This window comes from Synchiropus splendidus, chromosome 2, assembly GCF_027744825.2.
Source record: "Synchiropus splendidus isolate RoL2022-P1 chromosome 2, RoL_Sspl_1.0, whole genome shotgun sequence".
Lineage (NCBI taxonomy): Eukaryota > Metazoa > Chordata > Actinopteri > Syngnathiformes > Callionymidae > Synchiropus > Synchiropus splendidus.
Genome location: NC_071335.1, coordinates 23,326,030 through 23,350,332, shown reverse-complemented (window position 1 = coordinate 23,350,332; position 24,303 = coordinate 23,326,030). Strand labels below are relative to the sequence as shown.

The following is a 24,303-nucleotide window of genomic DNA, read 5'->3' as shown; positions in this document are numbered from 1 at the left end:
ACTCTAAAATAAAGTTTGGGGGTTTTCCAACACGCCAGAGTTCATCTCACGATTCAGTCAAAAGTCAGTAAGTTGAAGCCAAGAAAGTGTTTTGTGCATCAGAAAGTGGGATTGTTTGACCCAGAGTGAGACGAGGTCAACCGCAGTGGGTTAGTAGCTGGGTTACCATGGCAACTGACAGCTTCCAGAAAAACTGCCATTAAGTTTTCAATAAGTACATAGTTTTTAAAAAGGGGAATCTACTCCCTCACTTACTGGAAGAGTTATTTTTGATCACATGATGTCAATGTTTTTTATTTTTTCACGATTTTGGCTTGAGTCCGAGGAACAATAGACAAAAGGTGGAAGCAAAATGGAGGTTTCTTGTTCTGGAAAACAGTTGCTCTCTTCATCCGGCCATAGCTGCTAAACAAAACAGTCAACTGCATAAATCTGTTGAAGAGAAACTGAAGATGGAACATGAGACACCGTCACTCATGAGTACAGTATATTAAGTGTAGCGTGGAGCGAGAGAGGCGTGAACTATGGTGTTGTCACGGTAGCAGAGGCAGCATCGTTGCCTAGACCACCGCACAGTAAAACAGATGATTACAAGCTACCAGTACATTTTGACAACAAACAGATGCTTAAACTACTGCGTTCTAGAACGCTACTGCCACCCACTGTCCAGTGGAACGTATTAGAATTCAGTTATGAAAGCTACGAGTGAGATTTCAAATGCTAAAGATGGTATCTAATCTTATAGAGCAAATAAATGCGGAATAACAGTGGGTGCTTGGTGGAGGTCTGCGCTCTCTGCATGCTTTTGTTGTCACTTTAGTCCAACATCACCACAGCGTTTGAGGCAGTCTGTTTTTATTTCTTACCAACAGTTAAAAAAAACAAATCCTTCAGTTATTGAACAATATTTGAAAGTTCTTCTGAGCAAAGTCCTGCTAATGTTTCCGTATCAAAGTCGCAGCTGTGTTTGGTGGGTGGCTTCGCTTCTTCTCATGGTTAGCAATTGATGTGTTGTGCCCCTGTTTGTTTGCTTTGATGCCATTTCATTGTGGGTTGCACCACTCGCTGTTCTTTCTTCTTGTTCCCCTGCTGATGATTATTTAAAACAGATCTGCTTTGTTCTGATGGAGACAAACAAAAGGATAAAACTTCATTGAAAATAAATCTGACACAGAACACATTTACATAGATGTTAACAAAATCGCTACTTCAGAGGTGCTGTTGCAGTTCAACTTGTTAAGGAAAAACAGTGTTAAAATAGTGAAAGGCAAAAGAAGGAGCAGTGATAGTGGTTAAATATTGGAGCGTGATAATAAATTCCACTATTATCACTAGTCCCTGCAGGATTTTGTGGATGTTTACTTTTTTTTTTGTTGGGGAAAACATCAAAATTTTCAAACATTTTTTTAAATGCAATGAAAGTTGCCATCATTTGTGGTTTTGGCATAACATTGCGGGAAATAACAACCTTTGCAAATTGTGATGTAAAAATATAAAAAAATATTTTTTTTTGTACAAAAAAAATCCTGGCTAACACACGCACAAAATAATGAAATACATGTACATGCTAAATAATGAGAATGATGATAAAAATGAGTGCATCTTTTTTATGATGATGTTCCGCGAGTCGTTCCCCGGAGTGACAGCAAGTAGTGAGCGCTTATCGTTTTGTTACCTTTGACTGACGGTGGTTTGGATGGGCGTAGTCTGAGAGGTAAATGTGGGGCATGTTTGTGTGTGTGTGAGGCTGGAGTTGTTCAGCGGCTCATTAATAGTGCGAATTAAAACAGTAAACGGTGATGTGTTACGCAGGGTGGAGATGTGTCTCAGAAATAGCCTGGAGAGACAAATGGATCTGGCGGTCAGCCATGTTTGTTTACGTCCTCCTCCGTATAGTATTCGGGTGACACTGCGCTAGTGAGTTCCGCTTTTTACTTCCGCCTATTATACATTTAAATTATCACTATTAGAATATTTAAGAATAGATTCCGAATCGCAACCCTCGGCGGCAACATTTGTGAGCAAGCGTGAGTTCTTAGCTTCGCACCTGTCCTCCTCACAACGAGGTGGGAGCGAATATGACGACGCACAGAGGGCCGGGCAATAGGAGACTCATTTTCAGGCGATTGGACAAAATTGCAGAACTCAGATGGATTGGTTGAAATTGCGTTAATAGTATCGAACGCAACATTGCGATTTCCTGGAGGGACTCATTACAGACTCATTGTGATGTGATACGTGAGGTGGTGCACAGCTGTATGGTCCAGGTACGACAACAACCTTGATCTTGTTGTGTCTAAACATGTCTGTGATAAATTGAAATTCATTTGAAAAACAGAGTAAAAGATGTTCTTCCTACACAGAGTGCAGGACCTGAAGGAGCTAGGAGAACTTTCCCCGCACTGGGAGAACTTGCGTACAGAGGTGATGACAAGATACGCCGGAATCATCAGCTCCTACCAAGAGACTCTGTCGGAGCTGGACAAGATCACTGGTGAGAGAACTGATCTGATGTGGAAACTGTTGGGGTCGTGAGGCATTTGTTCCAACTCTAACCATTTCAGTGTTGAATAGACAAGTTAGCATATTTTTTTGGAACAATTTACTCTCACTTGTTGCGACGCTTTTAAGTACAGTGGAACCTTTAGTTTTCGAACGTCCCAGACTTCGAACAAATCGTAGTTCAAACGAAAATTTCGAGATTTTTTGTCTTCTGATTTCGAACGAAAATCCAAAACACTCCAGGGTTTGATGTCCTGTTGCGGGCTGGAGCTGGGACAGGGATGAGGCCAGTCTGGGACAGAGCGTGACTTGGTTTATGACTTTGTCACAGCCAAACTGCACAGAAGCGCACATTCAGAGCTGGACACGCACCGGGCACCTCTTCACTTCTGGAGAGACGTCACTCACTCGGCAACCCCTCCCACATGCAGCGGCCACACACATAGAGGAACAGCCACCTGCAGCACACACTCTACATTCACTCCTACAAAAGACTATTTTGAGGCTTGGAACGCATTAGTTCTTTTTCCATTCATTGTAATGGGAAAAAATCGATTCAGACTTCGCACAAATTACTTCTGGAACGGATTGTGGTCGAACACCGAGGTACCACTGTATTTGAGTATCCAGCATTTTGGTGGTGCAGCGGTGGTGGGAGGTGTCATCAATGACAAACCTCAACGATATCAATATGCAGCTGTGCATGTGTGAGCGATGGATGTGAGGCAAGTCAGAGTGCATCACTTGAAATCTGGAAAATCATTCCTGAGCCACACATTCCGCTCGCCGGTTGCAATGTAATAAAAAGAAAGAAAACAATCCTTTTGTTCGGTTTCGTCACCGAGGTTGAATCCATTGTTATCAATTTTTCATCACAATCTGACCTCAGTGAGCGCTTTGGTGCTCTAATAGCTGCGCTGCCATCATGAATAAATCATCCCTCCGCCATTGTTTACGAGCTGTTGTGTCAAAGCTCTCGTGTGAGCCCATCGCTCGGCAAACACACGTCAAGTGGGGGAAAGAGAAAATTCTCGTAAAAGCTCTGTCTGAACCTCAAATGGTCGGTTTCTCGCAACTGCTTTCAACCACCCGACTCAGGAGTCAGTGTGACGGGGGGAGCAGATGGAGGAGGGAGATGAGAGTTTACGTACAAAACAATGTTTGGACTCAATGACTCCAGAAGCACAAAATACTTCACAGCCCACAACAGATACGATGGAGATGATTCAAGTTCACGAGGGTGATAAACCAGTGACATTAAAAGTAAATGGCTGAAAATAAAGGGTGGAAAGGCAAAAGCAACGGCAGGATAAAGAAACAAGGTCATTATAGTAGCCTGCGAGCTCAAGGCGAGAGAGAGCTCAACCACTGTCTGCTAAGATTCACGTTCCGTCGTCGAGTGCGTGTTGCAGGCCGTCATTGAAATGAGTTGTCAAGAGAGAATTAGGCAACAGGTGGGAACTGGGTTTAACACCGACGCCCTGAAATGGGATTCAGTTAGCAATTTCTGTTGTTAATTCGGAATTTCCTGACAATAGAGCGCACTGGAATAATAGCTGCACCCGCTAAATTTAAGAAGGAGAGTCGACCTCATTCATACATGAGCCACACCAGACTAAACGCCGCAGGTTCAGTGGTGCTGTCTGCGCTGTGGACAGGTCAGTGGTGCAATAGCTTAAAAATGCTTTTCAAAACTAGTTTTGAAAACGGGGTCCAGCATCAAGAGTGAGGTAATAGCGGAAACAAGCTGTGTAATACGGAGCATCTTTATTTATCCACGCTGCTCTCACAACAGAGAAGGCGCAGCTCTCCTGCCGGGATCAAGTCAGCGGCCAAAACCCGACTCATTTGTGTTCACGTTGGACTTTTGAGCCAAAATGGGATGTTTTTGCCCGCGTGCTCAAAGTTCTGACACCACAGCAGGTCGCAGCGGCTGCTTCTCGATTCCAGACTCTGTTGACGGAGCTTTGGACACAGGGGCGAAACAGCGCATTTTGAGTGCTTTAAGGGTAAATGAAAAGCCTCTGATTTCATCGATTTCATCGCCTCTGATTTAATCTGATTTCAGCCTGTAAAAATCCATATATTAGCCGCACTGTTGTATAAGCCTCAGACCGTGAGAAACACGTAGCGGCTTGTAGTACGGAAATTACGGTAGCATAATTCCCCTTTGAGTTCATTGCTATCAATGATATTTTAAATGCTGAAAAATAAGGAGATAAGGGCAATAACATCGGCTAAAAAGAATAAACATTAAAAAAAAAACCCAGTATTCGTGAGCCGACAGTTGGGTGAAGATGTGCGCCCCCTGAGTATGTCTCCTGCACTCAGGTCACTTTAAATGGTCCTCAGTTGTATGTGTTTCTGATGTGATGTGCCTGATGTTGAACACCAACGTTTTCCTTTTTATAAATGATTGTTAATAAAGAAAAATAGGTATTTTAGTCAAGTCCCCAGTACCGCTGATAAATAGCAAATACACCAGCAATAGCAGGGCAAGAAAGGACGGGTCGCCTTCCACCAGATGCGTGTCAGTGAAGGTTCTCAGACCTTCTGTCTGGCAGACCACCTGGGCCAGCAGATGGGTCTTGATGGGGCTAATTCATCTGTACTAAAATGGTCAGCAGCTCCATTAGCCCTTTCCCCAGAGCTGCACCAGGCAGAGACGGTGGAGCAGGACTCATTCTGTCTCTGCCATGTCCAAGAGTGTGTGATTAAATATGCATTCCAGTTCATTCATCTATTGAAGTCTGTCACCTGTGTGTTGTACTGTCACAAACCCACACCACTTTGTTCTTCCCGCGAGCCAACACAATTCCTGCACCATGGAGATGGTTTTATGGATTTGACTGTGTCGCTGTCTTTTATGAGCTCATGTGACATAACATACTAGGTGGAGGTATGTGCTGTCTCAGTGCTTTTCTGATCATTTGTCTTGAATGTCTGATTTTTTGTTTTTCTATATTGTTTAGAGAAACAAAGATGGATTTGAATTAGAAAATTTGTGACGTTTATAGAGGTCAGAATGAAGTACAATTCTTATTATCTGCCTTCTAGGCAGTGGGCAAGTGTTTCCTTTTCTCCATACAGATGATACTGTACTTCGTCTGTGTTTTCCTTGAGTATCACTGAGACATTGAGATATATCATAAAATAAAGTCCAGTCTTGGTAGCAGTATGTACATTTGGTTGCTGAAGGTATTATAAATGAGACAAGACCTTTAGTCTCAAAGAAGAAGTCCAAAAATATCTCACTGTCATCAACCTTTTCCCAGAATTTTTTGGTGTTAACTGCATTTTTGTCTGAAAAAATGTTCCCCAACACCCAGGTCGGGCGACCCATTTGCACTCCTCTTGCTTCGCCCCATACTTCACCATCTGTCGAGTTAAAAAAATAAAGAGGCCCATTTGTGTATTTTATCTTTACACTCCCTTACGTGGAACTTTTTTTTTCTCTTGTACGATAATTCCCAAATCTCATGTTGTGTAATTGTTTTTTTGTTTTTTTTATCACAGGATTGCAGCTTAACGTCTAACACACTTTTAATTTACTTTCCCGATCGCAGCGCCGCACCCTGCCGCTTCATAATAGCCTTTTAACTTCATGATTGATTCTTTCCAGGGAATTGTTTCAAGCCGAGTTGCTGCAAAGCCCAGAAGTCTCTGGAGTTCGTCCCCATAAACCTGCACACCCAGCGGATGAGGGTGACCTGCCCCAGGAAAGCAGGTATGAAGCTCCCTTGCTCAGTGTCCGTGGTCATGTAACTAACAGAGTCAGTGTCAAGCGTCACCGTGGCCTGACTGACATCCACACAGAAGCAGGGGTTCAAGACATTTTCAGGATCATTTGCAGTTAAGTTTTAAGTATAAAACGTCCATTTCAAATAATAATGTAACCCAAGTCAAGCAGCTTAATGCGCTCATCGATTCATGAAGTCGCTGGTTAGACACTGCGTATACTCATGTCGCTTGTATTACACCCTCTTATGTGGTTAGAATATCTTCCTAGCGTAACAGCTCACTCAGAAGAATTTGGCTTTGGTCTTGACACGTTGACGTTTTCCTCGCCTCCCTGTCTGTCAGAGAGCTCAGCCGTCTCTTTGCCGTGATGGATAACACGCTTAACATTCACCCGGTGTGATGTAAAGATGAAAATAATGAACTGTGCTCAGCCAAACCTGCTCTCCGCCACCTTTCAAAAAAGAGCCCTGACGGCAGCTGCGTGGAGCCGGTGATGGATGGCGAGTCCCAGACTGACAAACCCATCCATAAGCCGCTCGTCTCCGAGATAAGTATAATCAAGACATCATAATACCCCGTGTGTTCTGTCGGGTTTCCACAAGGGAGCACGTGAAGACGCGGCGTTCCTGTGAGGACGTGCCGCGGTGATTGATTGACGTGGCGATAACTAGCCTCTGCGGGGCCAGTTAGCACGGAGCCAGTTCTCGCGTGTGGCGCTGTAAGTGAGCGGTCTTTCGCTGCGGTGGCTGAGACCTGCGTGGCGGCTCAGCGGAGGAGGACATTGATGGAGAAGACAGGAGTTTATAAGAGCTGCAGGATGTGTCAAACGCCAGGCCTGAGGGCCTAATCTGGCCGCCCAGGGCTTGAACGCTGCATAGCTGGCTTTAATATGGTCTCAATCGTGGATCGTATGTTTCAAAGTCATGGCCTTGAGGACAAATCCGGCCGCCCAAGTCGTCTCCTGAGGTCAGCATGACTTGTCCGACTAATATTAGTGAACACAGAGTTAAAGCTGGGGAGACTGAAAATGTGAATTGAGTCTATACATTATGTATCAGGCTTCACCCCAGGATTTTTCTCAGTGTAGGAGGAAGGCTGACAGCAAGGGAGCTCTGATATTGTGAGTCGCGCGTCTCTATATGTTGACAAAAACAGCAGGAAAATCTCATCTTGGGGCCCCTAAACATTTCCAGCATAATGTCTGGACACTGAACATACAGTATTGCACTGAAATTGGTATTTTGCTTTTTTTAAAAAAAAGGATTTATTTTTTTTTAACAACCTTTATTTAGACCAGGGGTTCGATCTCGGGTCCCACCTTTCCCAGAAGAAATGTGGTTGGGGCCCATTCAAGTGATAGAACTGATTCATGACTCTTGATTTCATCTGTGATCAATAACCATATTTAATCGACCTACACACAAACAAAGCAAAACCTTGTGAGATGACATGAAACCATGTGATCATCGCAAAGATATTTGTCATAGAAATGTCCAGGCAGCAGCAGAAACAGGTGCAAGTCATGTTCATCACATTTACTAAAGAAAAAACTGGAAAACTGAACACAATTCTGAATAAAATAAATATAATAGAACCATGTCAAAATATCATAAAATATAAATATATTTTATTTAAACTCCAAAGAAGATGAAGTGAAGTGTAAATGAAAAGCATCACCATCAAATGTTATACTTTCAGAACTGCTTCAACAGGTGCTTTCATGAACAGTGTTTACTGTTGGGGGGGCCATCACTTTCTTTATCATTTTTTATTTACAAGAACTTAGTTAACTATCACAGATTTGCAGCTGTCAAGTCAATTCAGTGACACACTACTGCCACCATACGTGGCTAATGTATTAAAACTGAGCGTCTCACGGCCCAAAGTTGTAACAAAAAAAAAACAAAAACCTTGCAGCGGCCCTCTAGGAGGCGCCATGGGCCCCGGCCCTATGGTTGAGACTCACTGATGTGGACTGTTTCTCAGGGTGTTCATTTTGTTTCTATGTATTTTATTCGGTTACAGTAAGTTCAGTTTATGTTTAGAATAAGTGGGTGATATTTTCTGATAGCTGCTGTTGCAGACTTTGTTTTAATCATATCACTTCAATAATCTCACATTGAGATTCATCAAACTCTTTGAGGGATTCCGCTACATGTTGGCGTGCACGGCCACGGCTCAGATGAGAGCAGCCACGCCTTCAGAAGGATGATCTCTTTAAAGATGAAATCTCACATGATGAAACGTACTGAAACAAAGTGGAAACATCGTAACAAACTGATAACACAGAACACATCACGGAGTTGGACTTGAAAGTGACTGAGAGAAACGCGCAGAAAAATTCTGAAAGAAACCTCACAACAACTGAAGTCCGTTGCTCGCGGAACTGAAGTCGCGCATTCACTAGCGTTTTTATTGTCACCAATTCAGTAAATGTCAAAAATTTCCCCTCTGATTTATTGTTTCTCCATCGCGTCTTTATTCCATTTTTTTCCCCTCAATGTTTGTAAGACTGTTTCTAGTGACTTCACACGACGAAATAGGTGGCAAAAGTATGCATCACATCTGTATCTTGGTGTGAAGTCTCATATCTTCAATGGAAAAAGTTGGACTGTGACACCTCTGTGCACCAAAAACGAAATCAGCTCCAGAACGTATCGATGTCACAACTCATCTCAGAGGTTTTGCCGCGCCACTCTACAGACTGTGGAATTGAAAAAGCAATCTGGATGCTTCCACAAATCTGTGCAGGTCGGAGGAAATGTGATGAAAGCTGAGTTGGTGCTTAGATCTGTGAGGCGGTGTTGGTCGGTCAGGATCTTAGTTTAGGTGGTGATGTATTTCGACGGCGTTTTAAGTCCATGAAACCTTCAGTGTTGGCGTCCTCAGACGTGATTTGCTCTCGTCTCTGCAGCCTGGTCGTGCGAGCCGAATGAGAGTTGAATCTCAAACAAGTCCAGACCTCTGATGCCACATCCTCCTTTGACATCGTGAAAATAATTGCAACGCTTGAAACAAGTTCGTCACCCTTTTATGTAGCTGAAGGCCAATTCACCTTCTCATAGAAATGATGAGTGAGTGAATCTGCACTGAAGAAAGCGTTTTAGTTCGGATCAAAAGGGTTTGATTCGGTGACCATTCAGACAGATGTCCTCAAGTAAACCAGTCCACCAGGCAGCGCCTCTTGTTACCGAACTGCAGGACGTCCGAACCCTCCAGGCTTGACACGTGGCGTGTGTCTGTCCCGTCCAGATAATTGATAGAAGAGGCAGCGAGTGGAAGCGGAGCTTCACACTGAAACCAGCGTGCTGTTGTTAGGGATCAACGGGCGGCCTGGAAAACCGCTCATTAATTTCTGTTTTCAACAATGTTTAAAGAAGCCTGTCAGAGTGGTGCCACGTGGCTCCCTGGGGTTTCATTAAGTCCACACTCCTGCATAATCCACATCGCCCTGCACTCCTTCTCATGTGTGACCACCCATCCACTGCATGAAAGGGAGACGGCAGAGCGACGTGGTCACATACACATAGCGACTTTATTCCAGTAAGTCAGATGTCAGTGTTGATGCATTAGGTTTTCACTTGAAGCACATGCTTTTCCTGAGGGCAGCGGTGTGTTACCCTTGTGGTGGCTCATAACTAGCTCTGCTTTTGGATGGGAGGGACTTCTTTGACACCATTGAAACACCGATGTGTTAAGATTCAAGGAAGGATGCTGACTATGGCGTCAACATCGGACGGGTCGTCTTGGGTGGCTTTAGACGAGACAGGACTTAATATACAATTGTATGTGGTCTTGGCCCAACGTCTAGGATGAGTGTGAGCGGATAATACTGTTGTAATATATACAAGCAAATGTGTCAATGTATGTGAATGTCTTCAAGTGAGAATTCCTCCCAGTTGCGTATTTCACAATCCAACGCGTTGAACACTGTTTGTTACGAACCAAATTTCTTTCCATGAATCCCGTCAATGTCTTGTGGTGAGGACTAGCCGTACCGAGGGTTAACTCACAGCTGAACATTACACGGCTCCAGAGCGCCTCTTGCAGCTACTGGTGTCCGACTCATTCTATAGTAACGCTTGAGAACTGAAACTGTGAAATGGGCGAGATCTTTGTGAACAACCCTGTGTTGTTTCTGAGAAGCCATTGTGTGCTTTCTCTACTCGAAAAAAAACCTTGAAAAAAAGGGCTTTTGATGGCAGTGTATCCTTAAAACCAGCAGCGAGGATTCGTGATTTTTGTCGTACCACGCACTAGTTGTCCGTTGAATAAGGTTGTGTTTAGCCAGTAGCCAACCTCACTGCTTTTTCCTGACATGAAATGCAACAGCCAGGCACAGGCTTCCATGAAGCTCCAGGTGAAGACTCTTCCTTTGTTGATCCCAGCGTCTCTCTCTTCCTCTGCAGATGCGATCTATGACATCGTGACAGTCGGTGCTCCTGCAGCCCACTTCCAGGGCTTCAAGGGAGGAGGCCTGCAGCGGCTGCTGGGGAGATATGAAAGCGAGAAACGAAGGTGAGAAGCCACCTTGATTTAACCCGGAGCAGTGGTTGCTGAGCTGTTGCTGTTGATTTAACTGATCTCAAGGCGCGTCTCCGTGCAGGTTCCACACTCACTTCTGTTGGGTTTTTATTGACACTTAAATTGGTATTTCACACCAGGAAATATTAAAATAATGACAAACTTCTCAAAGTCAAATATTTTCCTCCGTCTGCGATGTACTGAATTCCAAGCAAATACGGTGTATTGTCTCATGAGTTTGGCCATTTCAGCCTCACATTGTTCTGTGACTGTGTTTGCGTTCGCTCTTCATTCCTTTGAAGGCAGTTATCACACACTTGTCGACTCAAATGGCTTTGATTTGTCATTACACCACACCTGTGAGTACATACTTAGGAATTTTTTTTGTTTGTTTGTACGCCAATGATCCACTCACCGGGACATTCTTGTATAGACTAAGTATAAAATATGAATGCTGCATTGAGCAGCGTCAGGTTTTATTTGTCCAGATATCTGTGGTGCTGCTGCAGATGCCTGTGGATTATTTAGTAGGTGAATTCAATATAACCCAGATGACACCGGGGTTTAGAGTTGTTCCGCCAGAAACGTGTTGCCGTTGTGCCTTTTCTCCATGATTCTTTTGCTCCTTATATTGAATTTATTTTGTACCGCATCACTCATTTTCAAATGTTCTTTTATTTCAAAACTCTGTCCTTGTTTTTCCTATATCTGTTGCCACAGGACTGAGCGCTTAGTAAGCGAGTTTGGCTCCATCGATGTGAAGCATCTAATCCTGGTGAATTATTAACTTTGTTTATTAATATTTCTCTTTACAAAAATCCACTTTGCGGCTGGAGAAACAGTCACTTGCTGGAACAAGCATGTGTATTTTTGTTGTTCAGAGTGACGATGGCACGAGTTAGTCACCTGGATGAGTCATGAAACATGATTCCATCTATGAAGAAAAAGACAACGGAGCCGGATCCAATAATTCTTGAGTTTGCTGCTCAAACACGACCGCAAGTAGCAGCATTAAAGAGTTAGCTATCTGTTAAATTCATAAGTTGACACAAGAAAAGAGCTGGGAGGCTTTTCTTTGATAGTAATTCAAGAGAGACGGCTTCCAGTTGCTGAGGCTGGGCTATTACATCGGAACTGCGATAAGGCCAGCGTATTGTTTAGCATCACGTCGAGAGCAGCCATTGTCCATGAACACCAGATTAGACTTCAGAGGGAATTCTCCTGAGAGACCCAGCACTTTGTTTCGTATTTGACTTGGCTAATGACTCACAGTAGCTTAAACTTTCCAATTTTACGCGCCGCTAACTCAGCAGCGACGGTGCTCCGCCGCCTTCACGTTTGACCCAGATAGCAGTCCTTCATCAGTCAGCATAAGCAGCGTGATCAATGCTTAAGATGAATCACGTCTGAATTTGTGTTTTACAGAAGCAAACTGTTATTTTGTTTAGCTAACTGCATATACAGTTTAATATTCTTATGAAACCATAGCATGCAGTGCTCCACGGGGCCTCATGTGGCCCTCTCCTGTGTTTAGCCAGCCCTTCTGGGGTCAGTGTAAAACCACAAAATTGAATCTGAAAGTGTTAATTTTTACTGTTTTACTGTTATAATTCAGTATTATTTTTGCTGATATTAAATCAAGCAGATAAATTATAGTTTTCCACAGATTATAAATTGTAAATGCACCACGGCAAGACAGTGTGACAGTAATAGAAATAAAAATACAGTGGTACCTCGGTTCTGGACCACAATCCGTTCCAGACAGCCGTTCGAGAAGCGATTTGTTCGAAATCTGAATCGATTTTTCCCATCACAATGAATGGAAAAAGAAAGAATGCGTTCCGAGCCTTAAAATAGTCTTTTGTAGGAGTGAATGTAGAGTGTGTGCTGCAGGTGGCTGTTCCTCTATGTGTGTGGCCGCTGCATGTGGGAGGGGTTGCCGAGTGAGTGAGGTCTCTCCAGAAGTGAAGAGGTGCCCGGTGCGTGTCCAGCTCTGAATGTGCGCTTCTGTGCAGTTTGGCTGTGACAAAGTCATAAACCAAGTCACGCTCTGTCCCAGACTCGCCTCATCCCTGTCCCAGCTCCAGCCCACAACAGGACATCAAACCCTGGAGTGTGGCTCCAGCACCTCCCCTGTGACACTCTACCACGGTCCAGTGTGGAGACAGGAAAGGTTTTACGCCTCAATATGAAGAAAAAACAGTCAGTAAATGGAGCTAACGGGACACGTCTGCATACAGAGGCTGCGTTATACACAATAACAAAGCGCCTCGTGGGTCAGTTGATCGGTCCGCGTACGTTATGTTTTTTCCGGCGTTCGAGTTCTGGATTTTCGTTCGAAATCAGAAGCAAAAAAATCTCGAAATTTTTGTTCATACTCTTTACTTTGTTCGAATTCTGAGACGTTCGATAACAGAGGTTCCACTGTATTATGAAGACAGCAATTTTCTAAAAGCTCATTTAAAAAGAACTACTTTTCATATATATAAATGCCCTGCCGAGGTGACACTTGAGTCAGTTTTGTTTTCATTAAGAAACTGTTTGGTTTAAGCTGCTCTGGCAATGATATTTATGATCAGTTAAAATTCAATTACATCAGCCATGTTTGTAGTCCTAAGCGCTCTTTCAATGTAAACAGAGCATTTCTGGGTGTAAACATTTCAATGTTTATTTTGATGCAAAGCCACTCCATCAGTACACTGACTTGATTCCTGAAAAAAAAAACTGTATAGAGTATATAGAGCAATATAGAGTCCCTTTAATAAAAGAGTTCACCAGCAGCTTATGATTTTTTTACATGGTACAAGAGAACACAGAGAGGCAATGTGCTGCAAGATGTAATGAACTGTAACAATCCTGTGACAGCTGTGTTATTGTTTGACATGAAGGAATGGCCCTGTTAAAGCGTAGCTGGCGCCCAAATACACAGGATACACAGAATGTATCCATGGTGTTTTTTTAGTTTGCAATGGTGTTGCGCAGACGTTTCACCAGCAGGGCGTTAAAACAGTGTCTGGCCTCTGTAACCAGATGAGGAAGGAGAGAGTGGTCTGATTTAAGGAAGTCTGCATCAGCCAGACCTGCCACTGAGGCCAGAGCTATTTAGTTTGTTGCTGCAGATGGACAGAGATATGGTTTGATCAATAACTACACTTAGTGTTCCTCCAGACACGGGCAGGGTGCAGCCGTTTATCTTGACCCCCCTCCAGTAAATGTCTGTGTGAGACTGCACCAAGCGCTGTGTCTTCACTCCACCCTCCCGATGGTGAACTCTGGTCTGCTCATGTCTGCGCTGCTCAGACGTCGGGCCGCCCTCTGTGAAGAGTCATGTGAATGATCAGGTTAAGTTATTCGCTGCATGTGACTCTTGAGTCGCTGAAGGAGATTTTATCCCATTTACCTACTGACCCGAGCTCAGCTAAGATATAGCACCGTGAGCCTCCGATAAGATTAAGAATCCTGTTCTTCGGATCTTGTTAAATCAGTATTGGTACTGGGATGCTCTGTGTTTGTCCTTGGATGATTTCATTTGGGCCAATGGGCCGAGTTTTAAATCCTGAAAACATTTTAACTTGATTCCAAAAGTCTTGTTTACTTCAGTAGATGAAAGTCAAACGTCGGTGGAGCCTTTGCTCGGTAATTACACTGCATTAAAGGGGGCTTTGGCAGAGGTGAAGTGGCCTTCTGGAATATGGATGAAGGGTTTAAGGCTAATCTGATTTCGCCCATTTCACAATGATGTTGCCATGATGTGTTGTTTTGAACTGCGACTGAGAGCAGTTAAGAATTTACTGGAGACAGTTCTCTTTGAATCCAAGTTAAGGGTGGGATCCATAGAAAGAAAGTTTATCATGTTTATAATGAATAATCCTCACTTTCAGTATTTGATCCAGAATGATCAAATTTAAGTTGAATCTGTTTTATTTTTTTCACTCTGCCATCCTGGGTGTTTTGATCGTGACACTGACTGCGGATACATGACCCAGAAAACAGAGGTTTGGACTTTTAAAATGTAACATGTAAACAGCTTCGTACGACTACTGGGAGACTGGGAGACTAAGACAAATTCAAATTTCTCTTCACAGCTAGCTTGTAGCCAAGTAGCTGGACTATGAGCGGACTGGGTGATGTGCGGGTGCGCGAGCCTCAACCACACAGTGGAAGTGAACAAACTCTCAGACGCTCAAACCTTGTTTACAATCTGGAAGTCGTGTGTGTGTAACCAGATGCAGTATGTGTGTTCCTCGGTCTGAGCTGATGTCAAAAGCGCAGCACTGTATGTTATATATTCTACAGATATCATTCATGTGATACAAAGAAAAAACAATCTCCAGGATATTCAGTTTTATTCAGAAAGTTTAGTCCCAAAACCTCCCACCACTGTGTGTTTTTTTCACTTATTTTATTTATTCTTCATGCAACTTAGCTGTTTCCAAACACCACAGACCACACGCCTCAGTGAACATGGCGTCTGGTAAGCAGCAGGTTCCTGAAACATTGGAGCTAAAGTGGCGTTTCTTTTCCTGCGACATTACTTTGTAATCCGTGAATATTCCAGGAAACCTTCCCCGTTTTGTTATCAATATCTATGAAAAGACAGAAAAGCCCTGAAGCAAATACACATGGAGGAAACACAAACCAACCCTCAGTCAGAAAAGGAACATTTGAGTTTCATCTTTTTCTCTTTATATTTCCTCATCCGTCTGACTGAAAACCTCCATCCCTCTTGAGTCATGAGGGACAAAATAATTTCTTCCAAATAATAAAATAAAAAATAGAATCCCAACCCGTGAAGAACGAGCAGGAAAAAACAGTCTGCGAGTTTGTTACTGAACCCAGTGCCACTACAATATTTCTTGTTTGAGTTTCATTTTTTCTCATTTAAAATGTGAAGAAATAGGTATAAATTCTCTAAAAAAAATCTCCCGAAGGAGGCATGTAGACTAGAGCACCTGGAATTGCTCATGAGAGGACTGGACCTCAAACTTATGACCAGCTGCCTCCACCGTCTTCCTTTCATACCTTCACTGGGGTCGCAGGAGGCTTGAGAAGCTTTGGTCTTAAAGGGGCCTCATGTAGACAGACAACTACTTAGATCTGTGGGTCGTCCATAAACCTTTTGTTCAGTTGTGGACAGTGGGAGGAATCCAGAGTGCCCAAGGAAAACCCACTCATAGGATGTGCTTATGCAGGTGATGGAGAGCAGCTCAACAACACGGCTCAGTCCAGAGCCCGTCCTCCACGGAGAATAATGTAGACCTGCAGGTCGCCTTCGGGCTGAACTGGAATCAAGGTTTCTAACTTTAGAGCGTGAGATCTGGGCTCTCATCCTGCGGATGGAGTCACAACAGATGGCGACTGGCAGTCAGGCACATTTATTTTGAGAGCACCTTCTTCAGCATAAGTAAAGCAGACAGTTTTTGTTTTTTCTCACAGTAAACACCAGGTTGCAATATGGGCCCGGTGTGTGGACTGTGATAATAGTGTGCGATCTGGATGATGGAGCAAAGCTCAGGCGGCGCTGAAAGGCACAGTGCTGACATGGCTGTATTTTCTTCCTGCTGGCTGCCAGCAGCAGGGCTCCGGCTCCTGCTTCATTTGTCTTCTCGCTACTAATTAGGCAGGTACCGGAGCTCCTGGTTTAATTACGCCGCCGGGCCCAGAGCTTTTGTCGCTGTCATCACGCTCATAACATATTCCTATTGATCTTCCGTTGAAACAAGCAGGATGCTCCTCGCGGTGGCCTTGCTACCTCTATAAATACCTGTTTAAACCAACGTAGACGCCTCTGGTGGCAGGCTGAGTCCCCCACGGCGGGGGGGGAGTGGGGAAGATGCTTCAATTCCACCCCGCAGTCGTGTCAAACACAGGGCCAGAGGCCCACATTGGACACATAAGATGCTTTTAAAAAGCGTGTTCAGAAGTGTTCCGACTGTGATGCAGTGCAGCTTGCAAAAGTTCCTGTTTATCTGCCCGTTCTTCAAGCGCCTAAACTGGAGTCTCTCTGTACTGTACTGAATCCCAGTTGCTCATCCATTGGTGTCATCCATTCCAGGGTTCTACCCAGCGTTTTAGTAGCACAGGGGCCCTCTAGACTGGGACTCTGACCCCTGTGCTGGGACCGTTTCAGGGAGCTTGTCAGGGAGCACTGTGATCAATATCCTCAAACTCACTGGACACACCTTCACCGACCCACCTTGCTATCCCGTACCCAAAGAGAACAGATTTTATGGAGCCCAAATAGTGTGTTTCTTTCACTTATTTTATTTATTCTTCATGCAACTTAGCTGTTTCCAAACACCACAGACCACACGCCTCAGTGAACATGGCGTCTGGTAAGCAGCGGGGTCCTGAAACGTTGGAGCTAAAGTGGCGTTTCCTTTACTGCTACATTACTTTGTAATCCGTGAATATTCCAGGAAACCTCCCCCGTTTTGTTATCGATATCTATGAAAAGACAGAAAAGCCCTGAAGCAAATGCACATGGAGGAAACACAAACCAACCCTCAGTCAGAAATGGAACATTTGAGTTTCATTTTTTCTCTTTATATTTCCTCATCCGTCTGACTGAAAACCTCCATCCCTCTTGAGTCATGAGGGACAAAATAATTTCTTCCAAATAATAAAATAAAAAATAGAATCCCAACCCGTGAAGAACGAGCAGGAACAACAGCCGAGCGTGTGAGTCTGAGGGTTTGTTGCAGTCACATACACGGAGAGCTCTGTTCCACCCCCATTCATTTTAGATTCTTACGAGAGTTTCCCTTCTCCAGCCAAACAACATGCAACTCATTTACAATGTGAAGAAATGGGTATAAATCCTCAGCTAAATTGATGGTAACACGTGAGCTTTGGTGACTCTGTGCGTCCTCACTCGAATCCCTCTCCTCTGAACCACTGCTTCCCTGCGACCTCCATCCGGGTCCAGTCATCTGTATTCACAGGTTTATGCTATTACTGCGGCGGGGTCTTGGGTCGCCGTCGACCTGTTTGCTCTGACAGCATCGCTGATGAGGCAATTGCAGTCTCTTGCGCTCTCCTGTTTTAGACTGAATCAATTTGGTGTCCCTGCATCAGGTGGCATGTCCCTCCATTCATTATTGCCTTCCAGACTCCCTAATGGCTTTGGATTTGTATTTATGAGCCGACGGGGTTTCTTATTGAATCGCACTCACCATCCCCAATTGAACTCTTGCTCAACGGAGACGGAACGTTTCCCAGGCCGGTTGTTGCCGTGGGAATTGATCGGTTTCAGACGTCCCTCTTGGTGTAATGTGCACCTTCATCGTGCTCTATATAAAGCAGAGAAGCTGTGGCTTTGTGCGGGTGATGTGTTGCATTGATCCTGCCGACTCTCTAAATATTCTTATGGTTAATATTTCAGCCTTTGTGTCTGCCCCTGCCTCCGCTGCTTCCTGCACTCCCCCCCGCCCCACCCCTCGTGTCAATTAAGGGTCTCACACTGAGTCATGCCTCGATAGAAACTCGTGGAGTCGGTTGCTAACGAACAGAGAAGTCGGACTCCACTTGAGGAGATGAAGCCGTTGAAAGTCAACAGGTTTTAAAAAATAAAGTTTAATTAGAGGGATTGGCCCTGAAAGCATTGGTCGGAACAATGGAGAGTTTCTGTTGTGAAAAAGAAAGAGGCGACCTTTATTGAATCTGAAGCATTGTTAGCTTATTAAACAGCACGTATCTGCAAAACAAGGCGCCACTTTTACAACTGGAAAAAACACAGAACTCGTGTATGGATGGACTGTGACATCTGCAACTAGAAAGTTAGTGAGATTTGATGTTCCTTATATATTTATATATACATATATCTGGCTTCTTGTGGCAAATAGTCTTATACCATTAACTATATATATATATATATATATATATATATATTGTGGTATTTGCCACAAGAAGCCACATTGTTCAATTTGATCAAATGATGGAGTCATTCATACATTTAAACAACAAAATAATGTTTATTTTGGCATCAGTTTGACAGTAGCACAATAAATCAGGATGGTGTCTATATTCAAGTTTTTATATCACCTTATTTAAACTGAAGCTCTTTTAATGTCTTGAAAATATTTGTACAAGAATTTCAATGTTATAAGAATTTCAAGTCCATTCAGAGCAGTGGAAACTCTGGCCATTGTGTAGTGAAAAACCTCCCTGAACAAAAGCAAACAGATGCTTTTGTTTGCTTTTGTTCAGGGATGATTCCTCCATGTGTGTTGTTGTTGTTCTCATCCTAGCTGCCACGTGTCTTGTGCATCAGTGGGATCAGTGGACCAGGATCTCCTGCACTGACAAAGGTTCCCTGTTGTCTGGAGAGCAAACTGTTATGTTAAATTAAATTATTATTATTATTATTTTGTAATTAATTAATGGTAATAACGTTGTAATTAATTAATCGTAATTAACTTGTTCAAGTCCTTCCACTAATATATATAAATATATAAAAGTGAAAAGGGACCTGTCCTGAACACCTTTACCCGATGGAGGAAACCTTACGCAAGAATGGAAATTCGAGTTCCAGCCGCTGTTGTTCAAAGAGGAATGGCAAGATTTTCTTGAAAGGTTGCGATCAAGGAAAGGTTTTCTGCATGTCGAGGAGAGAATAATCCCAACAAAGCTTCCATGCGCTCCCGCCGTCCGTAGGTCAGCCATGAACGTGATCGGAATGTGACTGGGTCTAGTATCAGAGCTGTCAGTCTCTCAAGTGGGCTTCATAAATCTCCTCTCCGTTTCAGCTTCAGCACAGCCTACCAGTGTATCTACTATTCTCCGGAGCACACTGCCAAAGCTCAAGAGGTCCTCAGCAGCATGAGCTACCTCCTGCCCATTATCACGGTGTCAGCGGAGCAGCTCCTCCAGGCGGCCCAGGAGCACTCCTCCTCTGGCCTGAAGGACGCTCTCAAGAACCTCTCTGACAACGTAAGTCAGCTCCAGCTCTCTCTTATTCTCACTGCAAATATCCCTTTATTTCCCTGAAGCCCTAAACTCCCATTTCACTTCGCCGTGCTGCGCAGAGGAACAAAGTTTGCTCTTCAACTTCTGAAGTCATAACCTCATTGTTTACCCCGTGTTCGACCTGGTTTGAACCCTGAAAAGTTTTTCATTGAACAAAGTGCTAGAATGCCAGTGTCTTTTATATATCTGGCTTCATCACTGTCCAACTGGCACCAGCTGAGAATAACAGTTTTCTTACTTTGTATTGATCATTTTAAGTTTCTCAGTCTGCTGCCAATTATCACCGTCGCTGGACCGCAGCGTTTGATAGCATCATGTCGATGTTTGGATCAGATTATTAATGCACTTTTTCCTTCCCTTCAAGCTCGTCTTTGCTTATCTTTGATTTTCCTTCAAACGGCTCAAATGGCTCAGCAGGAGCAGCTTCCTCTTTACCTCTTCAGGATCGGCGGCATCATTAGCCACTGATAAGGCGGACATGGCGCTCCGTTTATTTAGAGCTCTACTGGCTGGTAAAACACTCGGACTGGAGCTGGAATTGAAATCATTGTTGTTACATTGGTGCCTTTACAGATGATGTAAGAACTATCTCCATGGTGACAGCATCTGGTCGGCAGGGTCACATGAGGTCAAGGGCCACACTGTGACTGGCCCCAACAAAGTGTCTTTGTTGGAAAATCATAGGAGCGTCTTCACAGGTGAAACGGTTCGGGTCTCCACCAAAGGCCAGAGGTCAAATCACAAGTCTAGCCCACAGTACAATAGAGTGCGGACCTGTCCAAACCAAGGCTAGCTGGTGAAAAGTCACGTCTGATCTGAAAAAATGGACGCACTTTGGATATAGTTTAGAAAAGAATGTGAGTCACTCAAGGGGCAGCTTGGGATTCATGACTCTTTTCTCATGATCATGAAAGGAATCTGACTCAATTGTGAAGTGAAGTTAGCAATCGTTTTATACAATTAACACAAACCAAACACGAACAATAAGGATGAAAAGAAGACGTCGACAGCAGAAGCGGAGCGAGGAGGACACACACGTAGGGAAGGGAGAAAACCTGAAAACAGAACAGGTGAACAAAGCTGATATGAGGAAGACAATAACGCGGTGAAAAAAGAAAAGGCGAGTACAAAATAACACTCATGCGCGATCAATGGAACTCAGGGAATTAAGCCAGAAACAACAACTAAAAGCACCGTACGCGGAAACAAGAATCAAAATTGGAATAAACGAGAGATCGGAGGGTCGAGAGAGAGAGAGCTTTAACATCAGACACGAAGTGACCATCTGGCAAAGCAGACTGGAACTCAGGAGTTGATATCCATGCTGGAGTAATCGGTGGAATGAGCTAGATAAGCTGGACGGAGTGGGATGAGAACAGGGAAACAATGCACGGAACACGGGAAGTAACAAAATAAAAGCACCTAGAAACGGAACTATGACATCTTTTAAAGAGCCGTTCAGTTTAGTTCTACTGTTGCAGTTGACAATGCAATGGCAGCGAGCGAATCTCATTTTCCTGGTCCTATGATGTGTACAGTTGTGGCAAATTTCCTGTGTTGTTAGCACAGCGACTACACAGCGTTACACCGGTTTCGTTAGATTGCAGCATTTCCGGGAAGTCCACCCGGAGGTTCCACACCAGAAACAAACCACTGGACAACTTCCTTTTCTATCTTATACTTTTAGTCCTTGTTGAAGTTTCCCATAGTTGGCGACCATAACCACAGAACCTGGACTTAACAGATGCTAAATATGAGGGTAACAAGGCAGCGTGCATGATGTTTATACAATGTAGTTTGCATGAAAGAAGAGGATGAAGACAAGTGTTTCCAAAAGTTACACACGATTCTTAAATCAACCAAGAAATGGAACGTTTGCTTGTCACAGAAAGATGTCGCGGTGGGGCATTTATGTCGTCGTTTATTTAGATTTGCTCTGAGTACAAGTGGTTCACCTGGCACTTGGGCACAGGCACAGAGGTTAGATTTACATTTGAGAATGGCTCACAAACTGGTTCTTACGATTCTCTTGAAGGAGGTGTTTAAAAGACTTGGCAAGCTTCACACCTCTACTGGCTCAATGTAGGCCCAGCAGGCAGACCGCTATTCTCCAGGCTTTTTTGTTTTTTTAAAGCCTTTTTCATGAATTTGCTTTGAGAAAGATCAGCAGTAGACGCAGGCACCAGATCACAGATGATAGGATGCTTCATTGTCTTTGCCGAACAACAATAATAACAGCAGCATAATAGGCTCAGTGAGATCTGGCTCCAGAAAAGAGGCCCGCGTCAAAGATTTGTTCTAAATTCCGCTTGCTTTGGGGCCATTTTCTTGGCATCGGTCCGGGAATCTTTGAGTTTTATTGGGAAGATTTCAGTGTTGAAGCAACATGGCTGCTGCTCTGACCTGGGCTGAGAAAATCCGCCGCGTCAGAGCTGCAGTTCATTATCAATCTATTCCAAGTTTTCTCCAGTCAATTCGAGTCATGCGGATTCCGCAGACTGTTTTCAGTCGGGATAAACATGACACAGGAACAGTGAATTAGTGGGATTCAAGGCCGTGAATAATTTGCAGTACTTCAGATTGAGATGCACCTCGACCTGAATGGAACAATAAATGCAGTTTCATTTGTAGCCTCGTGATTCTGCACAGCTAAAAGTCTTTTCAACTCAAGTCAGCCACGTTGGTGAGAGAAACATAAGCGGTGATTTGTGAGGACTAATGGAGTCTCCCGGATGCTGAAGGGTTTAGTAGAGCCCCAGTCTTTTCAGGTGAAGTGCAATTCATTCAGGTGAAGAGGGTCGGCAGGTAGAGCAACATTTTAAACATCAGTTAGGAAAGTTGTAAGTGCAGGAACCTTTCAAATTCCAAACTCACAAATTATAAAATGAGCTTCTTTTTTTTCCATTTTTTAATTAACCACTGAATTACATCTGCTGCTGTCAGACTGCAGTCTGTTGTGGAAGAAATTATTTTGGGCCACGGAGGAATAGAACACAATCAGCCAACAGAATTGGTGCATTTACATCTCCCCCTTTGGGGTTTGTCTCAAGTGGGAGTGTGAAACTTTCTGATTCGTGGCCTGTAATGCTCTGTGGAATATTAGTTTATTAACCCTTCATTGACATTTCCCTCACCTCAGCTGAGAATTTCTGAAAAGGTTATCCTAGCTAGACATTTAGAGGCGTTTGTAGGCTGAGAACCAGGGATGGTTTCCAGAGGGGTGAAAATAAAATCACCTGGAGCAAGCGGCGGCACCTGGAGTCCAATATATTGAGTGTGACTTCCTTTCATTTCCAACTAACGTACGCGTCTGATGAGGAGAGGATCCCCACTGTGCTACCACAGCAACCACAAATCAGGTCCTGGTGGGTTGTGAGATCAGCCTTACCCAAGCGCCAGTAACACCACGGCTGGTGGCGAAAAGCAGCCTTCATCCAGCAGGGCGAAATTTCCTGCCGTGCCTCTTTGGAACAACCAGTTTTTATCATAGGTGACTGTCCCATGGGAAGAGGCTGTCAGTGGAAGCTAAGACATGCAGGATTGGTGGCTGCTCACGGCGCTGATCAGTCGATGGAGGGCAAGCTCTCTCTCTCTGACTCTTTTAAAGGGCCGTTCAGAAACAAAGTTTAGTTCTTCTGTTGCTGTTGACAATGCAATCCAGCAGCAAGCGAGTCTCATTTTCCCTGTCATATGATCTGTACGGGTGTGTTGTTAGCATAGCGACTACACGGGTTACACAGGTTTAGCTAGATTGAAGCGGGAAGTCCACCTTGAGGTTCCACACCGGAAACAAACCACTAGACTTCCACATCAAGATCCTTTTCAATTTTATACATTTTGTCCTTGTTGAAGTTTCGTATAGTTAGCGACCATAACCACGGAACCTGGACTTAACAGATGCTAAATATGAGGGTAACAAGTCAGTGTGCGTGATGTTTATACAATATAGTTTGCATGAAAAAAGAGGATGAAGACAAGTGTTTAGAGTCAACCAAGAGATGGAACGTTTGTCACAGAGAGACGTCGCAGTGGGGGATTTATATCATAGTTTATTTGGATTTGCTCTCAGTACTAGTAGTACATGCTTCAGCTGGCAAATTTTACATTTGAGAATGACTTACAAAGTGGTGCTTATCATTCTCTTGATCCAGGAAGGCAAGAAGCTGACTGGGAAATTTCGCCTGAAATTTTCCACCATAGCTCTTTGGAACAACCAGTTTTTATCATGGGTGACTGTCCCATGGGATGAACCTATCTATGGAAGCTATGATATGAAGGACTGGTAGCTGCTCATGGCGCCACCAGTCTGATCAGTCTATGGAGGGCAAGCCTCTGGCGAGGGTGTGTTGTGATAGAAAACCAAAGCATGCGGTGACTCTGGAGTGCACAACCGATTGTGTGTCATCCAAAGAACCACCAGATAAAGACCCTTGAGTATGCCTCAAACACACGTCACTGATGAACGGCTGAGTTGTTTACTCGCTGGAAGAGCTGTGGGAGAGTCCAGTCCATGTTTGAGCCCAGTGCACTTAAGACATGTCCCGCTAACACTTTACAGCAAGGTCACTG

General features: G+C 44.0%; 1 protein-coding gene across 9 annotated transcripts in view; it reads left to right on the top strand.

The window, feature by feature from the left end:
- The window catches only part of inpp4b (inositol polyphosphate-4-phosphatase type II B), a 134,638-nt gene that overhangs the window by 94,275 nt on the left and 16,060 nt on the right, over window positions 1-24,303 (top strand). For all 9 annotated transcript variants that reach the window (XR_008413848.1, XR_008413849.1, XM_053854993.1 and 6 more), the window contains 4 exons: window positions 2,364-2,494; window positions 6,125-6,229; window positions 10,653-10,761; window positions 19,515-19,698. Coding sequence is in view for 7 of the 9 variants with exons in the window: in XM_053854993.1 (XP_053710968.1) it covers window positions 2,364-2,494; window positions 6,125-6,229; window positions 10,653-10,761; window positions 19,515-19,698 (529 nt within the window). In the remaining 2 variants the exon portion in view is untranslated. The remainder of the gene's footprint in view (window positions 1-2,363; window positions 2,495-6,124; window positions 6,230-10,652; window positions 10,762-19,514; window positions 19,699-24,303) is intronic.